At 43.9% G+C, this 20,977-nt stretch overlaps 1 protein-coding gene across 1 annotated transcript in view; it reads left to right on the top strand.

Annotated features, from left to right (window-relative positions):
- Nucleotides 1-20,977, top strand: part of LOC120738423 (latent-transforming growth factor beta-binding protein 4-like) — a 58,888-nt gene that overhangs the window by 22,858 nt on the left and 15,053 nt on the right. The window contains exons 5-14 of the mRNA XM_040039642.1: nt 818-1,024; nt 9,201-9,446; nt 9,772-9,845; nt 11,788-11,964; nt 12,549-12,651; nt 14,879-14,938; nt 16,214-16,336; nt 18,565-18,741; nt 18,836-18,973; nt 19,471-19,758. Coding sequence (XP_039895576.1) covers nt 818-1,024; nt 9,201-9,446; nt 9,772-9,845; nt 11,788-11,964; nt 12,549-12,651; nt 14,879-14,938; nt 16,214-16,336; nt 18,565-18,741; nt 18,836-18,973; nt 19,471-19,758 — 1,593 coding nt within the window. The remainder of the gene's footprint in view (nt 1-817; nt 1,025-9,200; nt 9,447-9,771; nt 9,846-11,787; nt 11,965-12,548; nt 12,652-14,878; nt 14,939-16,213; nt 16,337-18,564; nt 18,742-18,835; nt 18,974-19,470; nt 19,759-20,977) is intronic.

The raw sequence follows: 20,977 nt of genomic DNA, 5'->3' as shown, positions 1-20,977 counted from the left end.
TTTACACTGTGTATGGATGTGTTGGGCCTCCTTTGGAGGCTGATGGAGACAAAACACAGAGCAAACACACACTGAATGCTGGGTCACGTTGGCATGGTATCAGCGTCAAAGGTCAGTGTTGGTCAGTGTTGCGTTCACAGGTGGAGGAAATGATCGGATTCTGTCGGTTTAAAGTTGAGGCTTTCCCTCAAACTCTGCACCATGGAGCCACTTTAAAACTTTTGGTGAATTTGACCCCCAGAAACCCAAAACCGGGGTTGCATCACCACCGTGACGTCCTCCAATGTTCTGCAGTGGGTTATGAAACTATGTGCAGAGATAGTGGGGCTCTGTTTGTACCGAAGAAAAGGCCAATAAAGCAAGAAGAGGAGGAGGAGTGAAGAGGGGAGAGAGATTGATACAGTAATGCTTGCTCTCTCAGTGTGGACTGATGGACCAGATCCCCGCTAAACATTTTGTTTGGATCGGAGCCCAGTCCTGCACACTGCTTTCAATTATCTCTCTCCCCTCTCTCTCTCCTGCTCGCTCGCTCTCACTCAGGAGTGTTTAGGGAAAAACCGAACTGGGAGAGGGGAGGGGGGAAACGTGTTTTCTTCTTCCTTCCTTCCCTCCTTTTTTCCTGCGACGCTCGTTCGCACTCCACCACAGAGCAAGAAAGAGAGAAAGCGGGGCAGAGCCAGAGCGCCGAGGTTTGGGAGTTTTTTGGCGATGCATCACGCTCGCAAACTTTGACTCCAAACACTCGACATGCGGCGACTCTGCTGTTTCCTGTCACTGTCCTGCTCCTTCATCTTCTTCTTCACCTCTCTTCTGCCAGCCGATGGACAGACAGCAGGAGGAGGAGTGAGAGGAGGGGGAGGAGTAGAGACGATCCAGGTGATGTTCACGCCGACCATCTGCAAGGTGCGCTGTAGCCAGGACCGATGTGTCAACTACTGCGAGAGAGGCAACGTGACGACACTGTACAGCGGCGGCGAAGGAGGAGGAAGGAGAGACGGCTCTCACGGACCAGGCTTCAGAGTCTGTGAGTTGAAGCTTTAACTTTAAAGACCTGCATGTGAATAAATAACTCTGTCACAGAGAGGGACAGTGTCAGGTTCACTGCCATGTTTGCGTGCAGTAAATAATGCACACGTGCAGGTTTGTGCAGCTTGTCTTAAATCTGCTTCAAATTTAAATTCCTGCTGGAAGTTGGTGTAAAGCTTCCAGTATGAAGTGATGTGAAGCGATCAGCAGGATGTGAGCAAACTTTTATGTCCACGACATCCGTGTATTGTGTTGAAGAGATATCAGCTGAAGTCCAGTTAGGGCCACCTGGTCTTGATGTAATCCCAGTTCAGACCACGAGATGGTGCTGTGAGACCACGCAACCTTTATTTATGAAAATAATTGAGACGCAGAATTTCCCGTTCATGTCCCTGAAAACGTCATGAAAACGCATTTGAGTCATTAATATGTTCTTATTTAAAATGGGCAGCGTCCAAATGTCCCACAGAATCCTCTGTAGCTAAAAAACAAGCACTCACCGAACAAACACGAACCAGCAGTTTTACTGCGGGTTGTTTTTGACCTGCTTCACGTTACATGTGAATCACCAAAGGCTACATTAGCTTTGTACCATAAACCTCACAACGGCCATGTTATCGGTCACATATTAGTATTAACAAAGGCCCTGACAGCACAAACACGTCCAAAGGTCCAGTTCAGGGACTCCAGTTAGCTGAGGTGAAGCCGAGCAGACCGCTAACAGCCTCAGCCACATGTCAGTCAAAGAGCCCCCAATAATACAACTTTTAAGCCTTAATACAGTTTAAACAGGTGAGCTATAAAAACATTTTTTTGTGTACAGTTGTGATGAAGGCAAAATTATCTACACACCTAACAGATTGTGCATCAGGCTGTAAACATGTTTAGTTTTGCTGTAAAGTTTTGAATGGGAGTCTGTGGGGACTGACTCACTGCTGACACCAGCCTCTTGTGGATGTTAAAGGAACTGCAGCTTTTGTTAATGGGTCTGCTTAATTCTTCTCTCCCAGCCGAGTCCACCACTGCTGGCAGTATCATCCGTTTTTGTGTTTTGTTGCCCGTAAATAGCGAGGAATGTTTTATTATCTTAATGCTGCTGGGGTTTTTTCTTCTTCTTCTTTGTTTGAGGAATCTGGACATTCTTTATGAATTACTGTAAGTGTTGTCAGATGATCTCTGCCTAGATTTACTTTGCTAAAGTCGGATATTGGACTCTTGGACTTGAATCTGAGGTAACATGAGAGGCTCAAACCTGAGATTTACACCAAAATTTATAGCGAATGAGCTCGAGAAAATTCCAGCCCGTCAGAGATAATAACTCCTGCACTGAACATTTGATCTTCACGCTCTCAATGAGGCTTCACGTGTGAAGCTGCTCCAGCTGAGTCATGTGACCTGCAGCTCTTTGATGGTTGGCAGAGTTGGGAGGCTGAAGCCCAGCCAGTGAATAGTTGTATAGTCTGATCTGATCCCTGGTCAGTGAGTGTTAATCGTTCCTGCTGGCAGCGAGTCGGAGCTGTCAAACAGCTCAGGACTCTCGCAGGAAGCACAGAGCGTCCAGCGCTGTTTAATTTAAACTTAATTAGTGGGTCGAAACACAAGCCAGCAGTTTATCTAATCACCAATCACTTGTTACATTATTTCCAACTGTAATTGTATCGCAATTACCATGATTCATATTTAATCTGCTTCGATCAGAAAAGCCCCACAAAAAAGGCTTCGAACTGGAAGTCAAACTCACACTGAGATAAGATGAGTGCTTATCTTAATTCATCCCAAATTTCACAGCAGAACGATCTGAAAAGGGTCAAAACTAATCGAAAATTAAACATTTCAATATTCTTTTCCATAGTCAGACCTTTAAAACCCCTCAGGAGTGGAAGCTACATGTTACCAGATAATCTGCGAATTTAAATTGAGCACTTTTTAAAACCTTCCCCAGCAGGGGGCAGCATTTTACCAACAAGCTTAAGGCCTCATCTGAGCCGGTATTACACCAAGAGAAAATGCAGTATTTACAGTATTAATTTAACTGTTTGGCAGTTAGTTTTGAAGCTTTGATTGAGCTAATCCCATAAATTGATTGTTTTCAGTCTTAACAAATGGCTCATTGGCTCCCTCTTCAGGCTGCTGATGCAAAAGCATTATCAGCTTTCATTTTATCAGTGTAAACATTATTAGAAGTTCAGCACCATCATTTATTGACTTCACTGTCTCCAGCAGTGCAAAGTTACCCCGATGTTTCCTGTTTTCTTCTTTTCGGTGAAACTGAGCATGGTGCTGGTGATGGCTGCTCTCCATTTGAATACCAAACGGTAATTAAGTTCATACTTGGATGTTTTCTAGTTTGAGATTAGCCTGTTTATGCAATAAGCTCTTTGGGCAGATGCTCTGCTATTAAGGCAAAGGTCGTGAACGCTGCACTGGTGTCTGTGTAAGAGAAGTGCAATTTGCTGATTATCAGATCCCAAGAGTCAGGTGCCCTTTGTATGAGATACTCAAGATTCCTGCAGAGCGCGACTGACTCAAAATTAGAAAATGACAATGCTTTGATTGTAGTCATCCATATTTTCTGAACTACTAGAAAAAGAGACCAGGAGTCTGTTTGCAGTAAATTGTATCAGTTCGCTCACGTAATAAGCTGTTGCTACATGGCTAACATCACCAGTTTTCATCTCACCAGTCTAGAAAAGGCGTTTAAAGTTCAGCATTATTGTTTATTCCTGTATTCTCTCCACGCTGTCTTGAGGGGTGGAAAGTGTTTGCTCTTGATTTTATTTTTTTTAACCAAGCATGGTTTCTTTCCAGGTGTTTCCCTGGCAACTTTCAGCACCATACCTAAATTTCTTAGAAAGAGCTGCTGCCTCAAACACTAAACTCAGGAAGTGGCAGTCTGCTTGCAGTAAAGGTTAACAGTGATAGCTGTCTGTGACTATTTGTAGGTCAGTAAACCATAAATCCTCCTCTGCAGAGCAGGAGGTGGTGGGGGGTGTACACCTGCAGATATGTAGTTGTGCCTACCTCTGTTTTATGCTTTAAAGGCCTTGGTTTAGAAAAGGGTTTTCCACATTTTTTCATTTTACCCTCATTGATGGTTTGAAGAGTTTGCGCCATCGTATTTTCATGTTGATGAATACCGATGGCTGTTTGCTGGTTTTCTGGATATTTGTGCAACAAGTGCTACATCTGGAGAGAAGGAGAGGAATCAGAGGGGCAGAGGGAGAAGAGTGACCACTGACATATGGCTTTCATTGATCATAAAAATAGCCCCATTGCACGTCCCTGTGTTTCAGAGGACATCATAGTAACTTAGTTTGTTGGAGAGCCAACCTGATGGTGACTTTCAGCCAAGTTTTAATCAAGCAATATAACTCTTATGTCACGGGGGGGCTTTGCTTTTTGTCGTCATAAGGATGTCAAGTCCTCAGTATGTGGACTACAGCTCTTTGTCCTCACAACATCAGTAACACACACACACACACACACACACACACACACACACACACACACACACACACACACACACACACACACACACAGCCCCGTTCAGCTATCTTAGTGAGGGCCTTCATTGACATAATGGTTTCCCTAGCCCCTTACCCTAACCATTAAAAATGAATGCCTAACCCTAAACCTAACCATAACCTAATTGTAACCCTGACACTAAAACCACATTTTCAAACTTGTGAGGACCGGTGAGTGTGTCCTCACAAGTGACTGTTGGTTCTCACAAGTATAGTAGAATGCAGATTTCGGTCCTCACAAAGATAGCTAGACAGGAACATGCACACACACACACACACACACACACACACACACACACACACACACACACACACACACACACACACACACACACATATGTGCCCAGGATATTTTGCTGGTGATGTGTGAATGTTTAAACAGGCAGTGAGGTAAGACTGGACAGCAACACACACAAACACAAGGGAGGAGGTGGTGACATCATAGGGTCAGAGGTTAATCCCCCTGTCCAAACAGCTGTTTCCCCCATCAGCCTCTCTCGCTTTACATACAGACTAACAATCAAAACAGAGAAGTACACGAATGTAAAGGAAATCATGGGAGATGTTATCTGTCAAAACATACAAACCAAAGCAATAGAAATTCTACTAAATAAACTAAATATTAACATTTCAGAGCAACTTCTCAGAGCTGCTAGCATGGATGTCATTCCATTTGGACAGGATTAACATTACAGAGCGAGGTGGGGGATAATGTATTCCTTGTGGGGTTCGGGTAATTTAAGTCTATTACAGGAACTGGACTGTAACTGGGTAACCAAAACAGAAAGCAACAAAAGCCTCCATAAAGAGGAGAAAATCTTCCTGAGACTCTTAACGTTTTGAAGTTTTTCTTCCATATCCCAATAACCCGATGACGGCTGTCTGCACATCCACGGGTGGGGGCTGGCAGATTCTTCAGCTACTTTTAATCACACTTCTTCAAGTAAATCCACCAGGCTAGCAGGAGCTGACTAAATTAGCTGCTGAATTGTCAGGGAGAGTTTGTGCATGTGCGGTTTGCTGCGTCTCACACTCGTATCTGTTGTTCAGTGATAAATTCGGATTGCGGGTCAGGAAAAAACAAGCTGAGTGTGAGCTGTGGGAGTTGCTGGAGGTGACGGTCACGGTCACTGCGGTGTGGCAGGAAACCACACATGCTATTGTTGTTTTCTTCCTTCTTTTTTCACATTTACATCATAAGTGCAACATTTTTAGAAAGCTCCTGGTTTTGAAGTCCTATCTGAGGGCAGATGTACCGAGTTTCCATAACTGAAAAACACGGAGATGTGCGCTTTGCATTAGACGTAAAGGTTCTGTGGGTAACCTCCTTAAAACCTGTAAAGACACCAGTGACCGTGAATGTTACACTCACACAGGGGTGCTAAATAGTGTATGTAGGCAACGGCACAACCACAGTTACTGCAACCACGTGTGGTGAACTTGTGATCTTGTTGCCTTTCAAATTGGTGCTTTGACCAGGTCTGCATCAGCGTTGCTGCTTTACCAGGTGTAACAATAAAGTTTAACATCCAGGCATCCATGAAAACAGAATTCATGAAGTTTAACAGAGTTAGAAGTTAGCAGGAAGTTAGCTCGCTAGCTTCCACCTAAACATGATATAACATGTTCTGACTGAGAGATTTCTGAAAGAATTCAAACGTACAGCTCTGTTATCACTTCCAACATAAAGAAGAGAGAAAACTAAACAGCAGTGACGTTTGTAGGGTTACTGAAGTTGGGCTAGCTGGTATATAATGATGTGCTATGTGATCGCTAGCTACGCAGCTATGTTAGCATAGCATAAACTCACTGAAGCTGGAAGATGAACGCTAACTTTTTTCCACTCGATAAAAGTTAACTTGAGGGTTCCCGATGGTCAGGAACAAATGTAATCGCATGGCAGGATGCTGTAAACGGACCAAACTTCAGTCAGGAGAACAACTGAGATAATCCATCCACAATACGAGGTTAGTCATTAACATACTGCTGCATGGGCTGGGCTGTAGCTACATCGTAAGGTTTAAAAACTGAGCTTTAAAATGAACAGAGAGGCCGACAGTGATCACTGACTGTTTTTAGGGGCTTGTTCAGATTCAATAGAACAAAATAAAAAGCATTAAAACATGTTAAAAACACAACAGCCTTAATAAACGCAGAGTAGTTTGGACCCGGAAGCAGGATTCATACATCATCACTGAAAGACCGGATAATGACACGCTGATCGACACGCTGATAAAAAGGGACTAAGATGGAGTCAGTCTGTCTGTCTCAGTCAGTCCAGGTTGGTCAATTCAACTACTTCCAAATGGTTGCTGAGTGAATTCTTATATTTGTACATATATTTATCCTTAAAATTCCCACATTCCTGCTCTTATATTTTGTTGTTTCTTATGTTTCTTGTGTTTTGCACACCTCTGTTGTTTGTAAAGCTTGCACTGTGATGTGACAGTAAAAGGGATTTGATTTGAAAATATTCCATGCAATGACTGGGCACACACCAACTTTCACTAGTCTTCAGGAGGTGACTGTCTCATGTTTATCTTAGTGTGACTGAGTCATTAGTGAGCTGCAGTGCTGTGTGTGAGCTAAACTAAATCAGTGTTAGTCTTTGCTCTTTTGTGGCTTTGGGTTGGAGTGTGTTTGATGATGTTTTGTGACGTTCAGATTTTCAGATTAAACCTGACCAGACTTTCAGATCATTCGTTAAAGACATAAAATGTGAGCCCGAAGCTGTGAATACTTGGCACCCTACATTTTTTAAACTTCCTCACAGACACAGGATAAAGTACAGCTACAGCTCAAAGCCTCCAGGTGCTGCCTCTCGGCAGGCTTCCAGACATTGGCCAATGGAGACGGGCAAAATCAAAGTTCATCTCATAGATTTTTCATGTTTGTCTCTGTTTATTCTCTCCATCAGTTTTTCAGTGTTTACAGTATTTCATCAGTGTAATCCCCCACACTCGCTCTGTCTTTTCTCAGCTTTGCCCCAGGAACGTCGTCCAAACTCTCCGAGTGTGTTTGTGTTGATGTGGTCCATCTGTGGTTTGATGTCCAGCATGATAACTGTGTTTACAGCAACACACGCAGCAGTGCTGTGTGCGTGCGTGTGTGTGTGAGTGATAGAGTAACATCAACAAACACGCACACTGTGAGGGCGTGGACACGGACACACACGGAGCGTCAGCAGTGGAAGTCGTTCATCTTTTTACTGAAGTTCAAACACGAGTTTGATCCGATTCAAGAGTTCCTCTGCAAGCCTATGGAAAAACAGCCCCAGCCCCGAGCTCTGTAAACATTTTCCTGATGGGTTTATGAGCTCAGTCATCGCAGGTTATATGCAATAAAACAGAAAGTCCATTTTTGAAATTTTGCTCATTTTAAGTGCCAGAAAAGAGGTCAGAGCTTCCCCTCACTCGTCAAAACACTGTAAATGGTGAAAACGCTTAACTTCAGAACAGGACGTCACAGTAACAACATTCATCTTTTATATCGTCTATGTTTTAGCGCTAGACTCCCCCGGGGGCTGAAAAGGTACTGCCTGTGGATTATAAAAGGTTATGTTGAAGAAGTCTTAATTTCCAATACTGCAAATGAGTTGAAAATAACCATTCAGTGGTTACAGTTAAAAAGAAAGAAACTGAACATATGAAACATCTACCGATGTCTGTTTTTAAACCTGAACTCATCAAACAGAGATGACAGTGTCGGGTGCCTGAATTACAGCTGTAAGTGCAGAATCACCCTCAGCAATCACTTTGTCAGATCACAGAGCGATGGCATTTGTGTTTTTGTGGGGAGGGAACAGGACTAGCTTTGGTGTTTAGACTCAAACTGGCAGGTTGAAGACCAGAAAGGTCATGGCTGCAGTGCTAAGGCCTTTGTGTATCAGTTAATTAGCAGCAGCTGAACTCTGGGTAACTGTACACCAGCGTCCTGAGGCTGAGCTCACACAGCATGCAGGAAGTGGGTGGAGCCTGCTATCCCATCGTAGCAGTTAGCTTTGTTCAGACCCACATGTCACCAATCATTTCTTAAAATGCTTCTTCTGTTGTTCCCAGATTGGTCCAGATGGTACCCCCAGGAGACAGAGCAGCAGGCTCATTAAACTCACACACGGTCAGATTTCTTCTGGAAACTTCTTCTGTCTCCTGGTTACTTCAGTAATCAAACACTGATGTAGAAAATGACGAATTATTTCATATTATTGGTCAGATGATGTCATTAAAGATGCTCCAAAAAGCTCCAACAGCACAAGCATAGTCCAGAAGTCCAGCTCAGGTGAAGCCTAGCAGACAGCTAGCAGCTACAGCCACCTGTGTCACCATCCACCTGTTGGGCAAAGAGGCCACGCACTCAATTATTCAACTTTAAGCTTTAATACAATTAATACAAGCATCCTCCCAGCGTAGAGGTGTTATTTTAACATGGCAGTCTATGGGGACTGACTCACTGCTGCCTCTGCTGTCCATTAAAGGAACTGAAGCTTTTGGTACTTTATTTTTTATTTCGATCCTTAGCCTGTGTGTGAGCTCTTCCTAATTTGACAGATTTTACTGCTGTTGTTCTGTAAACAGCTTACAGGAATCATGAACCTGTGATTGTATTTATTTACTGAATAGATAAGTAAGCAGGTTTGTTTGCCTCCCGCAGTCCTCTGTCCTCTGCTCTGTAAGAACGGCGGAGTCTGTCTGCAGAAGGACCGTTGCCTGTGCCCGCCAAACTTCACCGGGAAGTTCTGCCAGATCCCTGTCACACCCACAGACTCCTCTGCAGCCTTCTCCACCAATGAGATCGTCAAGCCCGTTCTCCTCTCTGCCATGGCATCCAATCAGGAGCTGGTTCGGTCTGAGTTCCTGCTGCCGCTAGGACGGGACGCAGAGACGATGACTGCTGGAGGTAAGCGACCTGTGACCTTTAACCCCAACTGTGTCTGTGGGTGGCTATGACGTTTTTGTGTAACTCTTTGGAGTTTAGAAATATAGAATTTTTAAAAATATTTCTTGATATCTCAATATTTTACAGATTTTTATTTATTTCTGTTTTAGTTTGCTCAGTTTTGTTCTGACATTATTATGTTTATATGTAATAATATCTTTATTCGTTTGTCATTGGTCATTTAGTTGATACATTTTTGGCAGCTTCGGGCTTCCATTGGTAATTTGTTGCTATTGTGAATGGTGCCTCACTGCAGTTATCCTTTAATGTTCACACTCACGTGCAGCCCCCAGCGGGCCCATGGTGAAGGTCAGAGTTCAGCACCCCCCTGAGGCCAACGTGAAGGTCCACCAGGTGAAGGTAAGAACATTAACAGCTTCTCTGATTGGACGATTAAACTGTCAGTCATCATGTGATGATAAACTTTTTGTTCAAGCTGTTGATAAAACAAAGAACAGCTGTTTCGTTTTTTGTATTTTTACATTCTTATAGTTTTGTAAATATCTTTGTTTATTACTGGCCACAGGCATTTAAATAATATTCTCTCACAGTCATCGAGGTTTTACAAGCTTTTCATTTTGTAGATATTTCATAAACATTAATATTCAGTTTTTGCATTTATGTCATCTGCTTTTACATATTTTTATATTTCCACATATTCTGTTTTGTTCTTAGATTTATTATTTTACATGTTATTAATAATCTCTAAATTTTACAATTGGAATTTTTAAATCTTTTAATGATCTTTTATTACATTTTTAATAATTAATAATAATTATATTACATCTATATATAATTTATTTTTTTTATCATTTAAATCTTTGATTTTATTTGAAACAATTGTTTTCTTAAATATAGAATTCTTTAGTTATTTAAAAAAAAATTTCTTGGAAGTTCTTTAAAAACATCTAAATCCATCAACCTTCTTCCGTTTATCCGGGGCCATGTCGTTTGGCAAGCAGCCTAAGTACCTCCTCCAGCTACTCCGGGGGGAACACCGAAGCCTTCTGAGGCCGGCCAAGAGATATAATCTCTCCAGCGTGTCCTGGGTCTGCCCTGGAGGGGTGGGACATGCCTCGCCCAGGAGGTGCCCAGGAGGTGCCCAGGAGGCATCCTTGTCAGATGCCTGAACCACCTCAACTGGCTCCTTTCGATGTGGAGGAGCAGCAGCTCTACTCTGAGCCCCTCCGGATTGGCAGAACCTCTCACCCTATCTCTAAGGGAGAGGCCAGCCATTTCCGCCGCTTGTATCTGTGATCCCGTTCTTTCGGTCACTACCCACAGCTCGTGACCAGCCAGAGCACCAATCCGTCTGTTGATCTCCCGCTCACTTCTCGCATCATTCGAACAAGGCATCGAGATACTTAGACAGGGCGATCGTGGCTCAAGAGTTGGGAGTTCGTCTTGTAATCAGAAGGTTGCCGGTTCAAGCCCAGGCTCGGACAGTTTCAGTCGTTGTGTCCTTGGGCAAGACACTTCACCTGCCGCCTACTGGTGATGGTCAGAGGGGCCGATGGTGCGATATGGCAGCCTCGCTTCTGTCAGTCTGCCCCAGGGCAGCTGTGGCTGCAACTGTAGCTGCCTCCACCAGTGTGTGAGGGTGAATGAATAGTGGCATTGTAAAGCGCTATGAGGGTTTTGAAAAGCGCTATATAAATGCAATCCACTATTATTATTATTAAACTGCTTCACTTGGGGCAGGAACTCGTCCCTGAACCCGGAGTGGGCACTCCACCCTTTTGAGGACCATGGCCTCAGATTTGGAGGTGCTGATTTTCATTCCCGCTGCTTAACACTCGGTTGGGAACTGCTCCAGTGCGAGCTGGAGGCCATCAGCAGTGACAAAGGGCAGCCCTGGCGGAGTCCATCACCCACCAGGAATGAGTCCGACTTATTGCCGGCTATGCAGACCAAGCTTTTGCAAAGGTTGTATAACGATCAAATGGCCCATAGCAATGGGCTAGTCACCCCATACTCCCGAAGCAACTCCCACAGGAATCCCACACAGTCGAACGCCTTCTTCAAATCCACAAAGAGCATATAGACTGGTGGGCAAACTCCTGTGCAGTATCCTTGGGAGCACCACGACCAGGACGAAACCACATTGTTCCTCCTGTATCCGAGGTTCGACTGACAGACGCACATCTAAACAGTCGTCTTAATTTCTTGCAGGAGTTTTAAAATTTTAACCACAGATCAAGTTTAATGTAATTTATTCATTTATTTTTAACCCTTTCATTGAATATGCCTGTAGTCTTTTGCATTCACTTGCTCGTAGGTAAGTTGAATCTTCTTGTTCCAGGTGTCTGGATTCACTCCCACCCTGCGGACGCTCTCTTCCTCCTCCTCCTCCTCAGGGTCAGCAGGTGCTCCGGCTCCTGCTGGCAGCAGAGTCCTGGCCCAGACTGTGAGAGGGGACAGCGTCTACACCCAGCAGTCCGGCTTTAAGTACTGCTTCAGAGAGGTTCAAGACGGACAGGTGGGTGGCAAAATATGAACACAAAATACCAGGTTTTCAAAGGAGAACTTAGTTTTTAACCCATTAACATGGATTTTGTTCAATGTTCCATGTTTGGAGATTTCTACGACTGTCAGGTGGATAATTACTGTGTTCTGTCACATCAAACAAAAAACAACCTTTTCGGCACTTTTTACCCCACATAGGCTGTTTTTTTTCTGTCACTGCTGGATTGCAAAGTCAGCATGACCTTGAACCCAAGTTAGGGATAAGTGCTGTCTATGACATCATAGGGATCCAAGAGTAGAACAAACAGTCTGAAAGCTTGTACATATACACCTCATCATTTAGCGAGTTATCACTGTGTTAGGAGACATATGACAGGAAGTAAGGAAATACTGAATAGATCAACTTTAATGTGATTACAAAAAGCAGAAAATGCAAACACATGGTCCTACATCCTTTAAAATGACAAAGAAGTCCTTAAATCATCCCGTTGCTACACGATGCATATTGTTGTGTCTTGTTTTGATGAAAGTCCAGCCTGATAGATGTTAGCATGGCTGCGGTCCATCAGATTTATCCTGGACTGTGTTTGTTTTTAGTGCAGCTCTCCTCTTCCTGGCCTTCGGAGCAAGGAAATGTGCTGCAGAGGGATCGGAAAGGCCTGGGGCATCGATGACTGTGTCATCTGTCCTGAGATCACAGGTATACAAAAATACACACAATACTCATATAACACAACATAACACACTGTGTGGTCCACTCAGGCTTCCATAACCTACCTTGAGTGACCTCACTGTGATCAGTCAGAAAACATTGAAGACTTTTATATGTCTGACATTTTATTATTGCTTTAGACATTAAATTAGGCCCCAAAACCTTCTGGTAATTAAAAAAGTTCCCATAGCTAACTTTATCCCTGGACAGTAAACCCAGACGTGCACTGTTGAAGGTTTGACTAACTCTTCCTTTACACTCCCTGGTCCAAGCAAGAATATTATAGTATGACATCTGTTTCATGCTGGTGGTCATTGCAGTGTTTTATACCAAAAGAAAATGACCCATCAATATTAAAACAATGCACTGTTATTCCTCCTCGCCTTTTTCTGTAAAAGGTAGAAAGGTGGCAGAGTGAGGGGCCAGCAGTGGAGTTTGAAACCGACATTCATGTGAAAAGCTGACGGCCACATGCTATGTAAAGTCACGTGTTGCTGCAGCATTACACCGGCTTGATTTAGTGGTTTAGGGTCAGCAAGCAAAGGTGTCATAAAAGAGGTCTTTCGAAAGCTCTCCTTTTTTCTGCAAGAGAAGAAGTCCTCACTATTCACTAATGTCCTCACTTAGGCTCGAATTTATAGAGGTCCTCACAAAGATACCTAGACTAGCACAGTTATACTAACACTTTTTCTGTGAGTGAGGGTCTGCTACTTCATGACTTTAATATTTGGGAAATATTTCACCAGTAGCTGCTTATGTAACTATTGGACTTCATCACACACACACACTCACATTTGTTCATCTGTCTTTGTGGGGACCGTAGTTAATACATGCCTTCTGAGTTTCCGTAACTGAAACATCATGATTTCAACACTGAAATCGAATCAGGTCCAAACCATTTAACAGGCCTCCCAAGGTCTGCCTCAAAGTGAGAACCCAGCAGTGTGTCCTCACAAGCATAGATGCATACACACACACAGTAAGTAATCGGGCTTCCTTGTTCTTTTAGAGCTGACTAACAGTAAAGGAATGCAACTGTGGGACTGTAGGCTTTACAAACACACACACACACACACACACACACACACACACACACACACACACTCAGGAAATCATGTTAGCTCAACTGCTGGCATCCAGCTTCACACCAGCCTGTAAAGAATGACGGCATACACCTTTAAAGAACAGAAAAGAGGGCCTGGATGCGCGCACACACACACACACACACACACACACACACGCACACACACACACACACACACAACTGGTACGATTTTTGATGTTTGTCACGGTTCATTAAAACTGACCAGAAGATCTTTAAAAAGCTGTTTATAGCACAGGTGTCGAATTCCAGGCCTCGAGGGCCGGTGTCCTGCAGGTTTTAGATGTGTCCTTGATCCAACACGGTTTATTTAAATGGCCTCCTCAACAAGTCTTGAAGTTCTCCAGATTCCTGGTAATGAACTGACCCAGGGTGAGATCTAAAACCTGCAGGACACCGGCCCTCGAGTTCGGCACCCCTGGTTTATAGCTTTGGCTTTGTGATGGCGCCCCCTGGTGTTTCTGTTTGACCTAATTTGACTTTAATGTAACAAACTCTGGGGAGTTCATCTTACAACCTCCATCCATCCATTTGCTTCCGCTTATCCTTTTCAGGGTCGCGGGGGGCGCTGGAGCCTATCCCAGCTGTCATAGGGCGAGAGGCGGGGTACACCCTGGACAGGTCGCCAGTCTGTCGCAGGGCTAACACACAGGGACAGACAACCATTCGCACTCACATTCACTCGCACATTCACACCTAGTGGCAATTTGGATTATCCAATTAACCTATCCCCACAAGCTGCATGTCTTTGGACGGTGGGAGGAAGCCGGAGTACCCGGAGGGAACCCACGCAAACACGGGGAGAACATGCAAACTCCACACAGAAAGACCCGGCCTGATGGTGGAATTGAACTCAGGACCTTCTTGCTGTGCGGGAACAGTGCTAACCACCGTGCCACCGTGCTGCCTAATCTTACATTAGGCAGCACGGTGGCACATCTTACAACCTTTTTCTTATAAATAATTTAATTTGTAATATATTTCTTATAAACAGTGCAGAACTGTGTTTTGTGTTCTCTCCTAGCAAACATTAAATATAAGTATGTGATCAGATAATTATTCCACAAGAATTGGTGATTGATCACCGTGTATTTGGTTATTGATCATTGTTAGGTCAGAGCGATGCCAGCTGTCCAGTTGGGTTTGAGCGAGCCAATGGAACGCAGTGTGTCGGTGAGTTTGGCGGTTGTAATCGTACAGGCGGTGGAAATATTCTGTTCTTTAAACAACAGAGAAACTAAACGATCAATCGGAGAAGGTTCTTTCTTTTCATTTCCTAAATGTGAACTTCTGTTGTTAAATGAAAAACGGATCAGTACGCAGGTCCATCCACTCCTGTTCTGTCATTAAATCACAGCAGAAGAAGCAATGCTGGTAAAATTAACGTTTTCACGGGATTGGCTGACAGCTTAACGTAGTGCCTGAATAATTGTTATGAAAATATTACATAAAGGAATAATTAGCAGATATGCCTTCCTGTTTTCAAAACTTGTACAAAAAATACTCAGAGCAGCCCTGGTCAGTTACAATACTATGCCGATGACACGGCATAATCTTATCATAGGACAAAATCGGATCAACATGTGGTCATTTGCAGATATGTGTCATCAAACTACAAATAAATCCAGGAATAACAACACTACAGTGGCTGCTTTTAACGAATTAATATGTAAAATAATCCTTATTTAATCTATTTTATACTGAGCTTTGTTCGTCTTTGCAAAGGGAACTAAAACTTCTTCCACCAACATTTTATCAGAAAGTTTTAGTAGAAAGAAACCAAAAATGCAGTGTTTAATCTGAGCTGTAACAAATAAAGGTTTAACTGCCTAATTTAACCTTAGACTGTAGTTCTACAGGCTGATATTAGCATTAATGGCTTCAGTGTGATGATTCAGCCATGGACAGTTACTCTGCCATGGTCACAGATGTCATTAATCTCTTTAGCTCGACACACAGATTTCTTGGAGAAAAAATCATAACTAACTGTCGTAACTGCTTTTAAAGTCAGAAGTTTATAAAAGGTGCCCTGTTTTCCTCTGATTTTCTTCTTATTGGTTTCCTTCATATTCCAGTCTGTTTAGACATTAGCGATAAAAAACATATTTACTGCGTGAACAAAAGTGACATCGATCAGAATTAACATAAAGATAATACCAACGAACTGTCAGCTACCAAATGTACGATCTTCAGCTCTTGACCTTCTGAACTGCTTCCAAGATGAAGAAATCTTCATGTGACTATTTGTTTAAAGTCTCCATGTTTCCTATGCAATGGATTTCTTTATTTATGACCAGAGGACTGATCCATCTTTAAAAAGTTTATCAGTTTTCTGATGAGCCCACTCGGGATCCGGGCGTAAGTAAATAAACGGTGTCTTAGAGGACGTTTGACGTCTGATCGCTTTGACAGCTGAGAAAAGCCTGAAGTGTTTGTGTGTGTGTGTAGACGTGAATGAGTGCCTGCAGCCGGGGCTGTGTGAGAACGGCATCTGTGTGAACACCAGGGGGAGCTATAGCTGCGTGTGCAGGCTGGGGTTCATCCTCGACGCCTCACATGGAATCTGCATCTGTAAGTAACGCACATTTACATGCACGCTGCCGCCGCCGCCGGCTTGGGAATGAAATGAGGAATGACGCCGACTCCTGTCAGGACTTCCTGAATCCGTCTGAGCTCTCCAAGTTTCTCCCGGACTTTGGTTGGCTCGTCTCTCTTTTATTAACTTCTCAAAGTTTAGCTGTGCAGCGCCATCAAAGTACAGAAAAGCTGAAGCTGCTGCACAGCTGGAAATAACTCTAATTTCTACTATAGCTATAACACAGTGGGCAGTGAGGATTTGGCTCCCTGCACCACCTCAGCAACTGCACTGCAGACTTTCAGCTTTAACTTTAGGTTCTGTTCAAAAGCATCACAGCCATTTTTGTGTTAAGGTGTAAAAGGCTGGACTGGCGAGTGTAATGATGTCACTTAAGATTTTCACTTTGATACCACAGGAGTCTACTCACAAACCCGGTCTAGGACACACAGACAACCTGCAAACTGAAATTGATAAAATAATATAACGCAGGACAAATTATTACTACAGTGTCTGTGTAGTTTATTAGACAAGCTACACAGTGTTGGCTGATTTCAACTTCAAACAGCCACTCAGGTATTAAAGTTACACTGGGCTAATACAGCATTGCTGTATTTTGAAGTTTAAAGATGTTCTAAACACAATTTTTCTTACAAAGAAATGCTGATTTACTCTGAGCTTTTCTGAAAATCTGAAGATGAGATTCATCGGACTGGGGCTCAGACCTTCAGCAGGAATAATGAGAGGACTTCTGCGTTTTTAAAGGTCGACTTTAAATCTTTGTTCTGCTCGTTGTTCTTTGGGGAACATCAGGGAGAGGTTCAGTGCTCAGATGGTTTTTGTGAAGCCTGACCGGTGCTCTGCTTATTCCGACCGGCATTCAGTGAATCAGAGGAGGAGGAGCTTCAGGATGCTGGTCTACCCGGTAACTGATGACAGCGCTCTAATCAAAGCTTTACTTTTTTTTAACAGTGTGTCTGGTTTGGATTTGTGTGTTTTTCAATCTCTATCCTTTCCTGGAAATATTTTTTATATCCAAATTATTGTTTTGTCAAATTGAAGGTTTTTTGTTTGACTTGGACAAGCAGCAAAGTGGCTGTGCTTTTTCTATTGTTCTACTTCCTGTTTGTGTTTTAACCTGCGCTTACTGGGCTGAGTTATCCCCTCGGAGCAGCTCCCTCCCCACAGTCTAGAGTCTGTTTCCTGTAAAAGAAATAAAGCAGAATAAAAATGAAGCCAACACTGAAGCAAATGAAGCTGCAGTTCCTCTGACGTCCAGCAGAGGCAGCAGTGAGTCAGTCAGACTCACATGTTGAAGCTTTAGAGCAGAAATAAACACGTTTACAGCCTGATACACTGATAAACTGTTTGGTTTTTACAGATAATTTTCTCCTTCATAACAAGAATGTTTGCACAACTCACCTGTTTGGATAATGTTGAGGCTTACAGTGTGCATTATTAGGGGCGTGGCCTATTTGACTGGCAGGTGGATGGTGGCACAGGTGTCAGTAGCTGTCTGTTAGCTTCACCTGAACTGGACTTCTGGACCGTGTTTGTGCTGTTGGAGCCTTTTGGAGCATTTTAAATGACATCATGTGACCTGCTGTGAGGTTACTGTAGTAACAACCTGTCCACGAATCAGAGCTCCAGTTTCAATGAGTGAAATTCTTGGATTTTACTTGGATGTTGCTGAACACTAACTAGCAGGCATGGATGAAGCTTCCTAACCTAACTGTCTTGGTTAGGAAGGAACGCTTCGTGCTCATCTACTCATTTTTAGGAGTTGCCCCCTGCTGGTCAGTAGAGAGAATGCAGCTTTGGAGCACTTCAGTGTCGGTTTCATTTTTCAGACCCAGAATTTGCGCCCATATCAGAGCGGTGCCAACACTCGTGTCCTCTTTGATAGAAGCCATGATCCAGATGTTTGCATGGGAGGTTACTGAGGTTGAAATCCTTGTAAAGCCATGTCTGCAGGTGGTTAAACTTCCATCTGAATTTAGATCTGTTGACACGGCCTGCTGATGTTCTGTGTCGTCGGAAAGCTTCCCGTTCCTGCATCACCTGCCACGTCTGTGTTGAATCTCTTCCTGTGTCATTTAAACCGAACGGGTCGGGGTACAGCATGTACTTGTTCTGCATGCAGCGCTCTGCTTCAGGTCCCGGCCGAGCTTGGGGTGGATCATCTGTGTAACGAGTCCCCCTCCTTCCTGTGTGTCCTCCTCAGCCCAGAGTGTCATTTCTGAGGAGAAGGGTCAGTGTTACCGGGTCCTGGGTTCAGGTCTGGGTCCGTCCTCCTGCTCTCTGCCTATTCTCAAAAGCATCACCAAGCAGATCTGCTGCTGCAGCCGGGTCGGCAAAGCCTGGGGACCTGACTGCCAGAGGTGTCCGTACTTCGGTTCAGGTAGGTTCAGGAGGACGACGTCACGACTGAGCTTATTTGGTTTCAGGTGAATTTTCAGGTGTGTCCTCTCTCTTCCCTCCATCTCCTCCTTCAGTGGCCTTTAAGGAGATCTGTCCCGCTGGTCCTGGTTACCAATACTCGCCTTCAACTCTTAAATTCAACCAGAGAGTCAGCAAACTGGAGGGGGGCGGCGGAGCTGTGCTGGTAAACGGCAGCAACAAGGACAACCAGGGTACCTGCTGAGCACACAGCATCCTGCACACCGGCTGCTCATGCTTCTGTCATGGGAGTGTTGGGTCTGCTCCACCTTAATGATCAATAATAACAATAATAATAATAAATTATGACAGCATTAAAAACTTTAAAGTTGACACAAGTTATCGTCTACGAACGGTTCACAGCCTGCCTGAGAACCAGTTTTCCTATTAATGACGTTAATAAATGAAACAGCAGCTGCTGACAGACTGAGCTCCTCTTAAACTGAACCTAAACTCGTATTTAATGTTGTCACCGTTACACTGCAGCATTTACAGCTACATTCTGACTCTGTTTCAGATGAACTCTTGTTTTTTGTTTTTGGTTGTTTCTAAGTCATGTTTGAAGACGATTTGTTTTTTTAGGATTAAAAAAATCCCTGGTTGATTAAGATTACACCTGCAGATCGATTTAAACAAAGATGGATGTGTTAGTCAGTGTGATGAGCCTGAGTCCCCCCCCCCCCCCCTGCAGGTCCTGTTTCGGGGTCCGGGTCTCTACTGAAACCCCCTCCCTCTGGTGGAGCGAGTACCTCCAGTGCCACAGGAGCTGGGACCAGACCCAGTCCTCCCCAGCCCCAACCTCAGCCCCACCCAGGCACAGGCTTTCCCGCCTCCTCCTCCTCTTCGTCCTCGTCCTCCTCCAGGCCTGTGCAGCCTGGCAGTGCTGGCACCTCGGCCACCCAGGGCAGAACCCGGCCTTCGCAGAGCCGACCTGATTCAACACAACTGAGACCTCAGCCTCCGTCCGCCGGGAGCCAAGGTAGCAAAACAGCGAAGTTTTGTTTTCGGAATCATCGATAAACACCAGCAACAGTTTTACTTCAACTTTACAGACAGTGAGACGGTTTCGGGAGATCTGAGGTCAGATTTAGAGCAGAATCCTCGTTTGGCACTAAAGAGCTGTTGGGTTATGTTAAAGAAGCCTTTTCACACACGTTTGCACAAACATGAACACAACATGATTTACAACAACCTGCAGCATATAAAAGCATCGAACACTGTGAGTTGGCTCTGCCTCTGTTTTTTATTATTGCACTTTTATATTTTCTTCAAATTTGATCTTCACTTTCACAGTTTTGCTGACGACACCCAGCTGCATCTCTCCTGCAGACCTGATTCCTCCCTCCCACCTTATTCCCTGACAGAGTGCCTCACTGAATTAAAATCCTGGTTCAGCTCTAATTTTCTTAAGCTTAATGAGGATAAAACTGAAATCCTCCTTATTGGCACTAAATCCAACCTGCTGAAGGCGAACCATTTCTCACTCACCATCGATAACTCCACAGTTTTCCCTTCTCCTCAGGTTAAGAGCCTCGGTGTCATCTAGACAGTTCACTTTTCTATAAATCTCACCCGTTCTGCCTATTTCTATCTACACAACATTAACAGATTACGTCCTTCTCTTTCCACCCAGTCTACGTCCATTCTTGTCCACAATCTTGTTACCTCCCGCATTGACTACTGTGATTTTCTCTTGCATGGTCTCCCCCCAAAATTGGGGGAATTCCACTGGCTCCCAGTGAAATTTCAGACAAACTTCTGCTCACCTTCAAGGCCCTTTATAACCTCGCTCCTCCTTACCTGTCTGACCTGTTAAGCACGATCTCTTCTGCCCGCTCACTTCGATCTTCTTCTTCTGTCCAGCTTGCTGTACCTTCCTTCTGCCTCAGCACCGTGGGAAGCAGAGCTTTCAGCTGCTCTGCTCCCAGGCTGTGGAGCTCTCTGCCCCCAGACATAAGAAACACTGGTTCTCCCCCAGTTTAAATCTCAACTCAAAACCAATCTGTTCAAATCTGCATATTCACTGTGAACCTACTTTGTTCATTTTATCTTGTGCTTTTGTTTTATTGTTCTTCATTGTGTCGTTGTTCTATTATGTGTTTTATTCTAAGTGGTACATTGGTAAGTGTCCTTGGGTGTCTTAGGTGCTTTTTTAAATAAAATTTACTATTATTATTATTATTATTATTATTATTATT

This window comes from Simochromis diagramma, unplaced genomic scaffold (genome assembly GCF_900408965.1).
Source record: "Simochromis diagramma unplaced genomic scaffold, fSimDia1.1 OVJJ01000031.1, whole genome shotgun sequence".
Classification (NCBI taxonomy): domain Eukaryota; kingdom Metazoa; phylum Chordata; class Actinopteri; order Cichliformes; family Cichlidae; genus Simochromis; species Simochromis diagramma.
The sequence above is the reverse complement of the archived record's forward strand: the minus strand, read 5'-3'. Positions and strand labels throughout refer to the sequence as shown.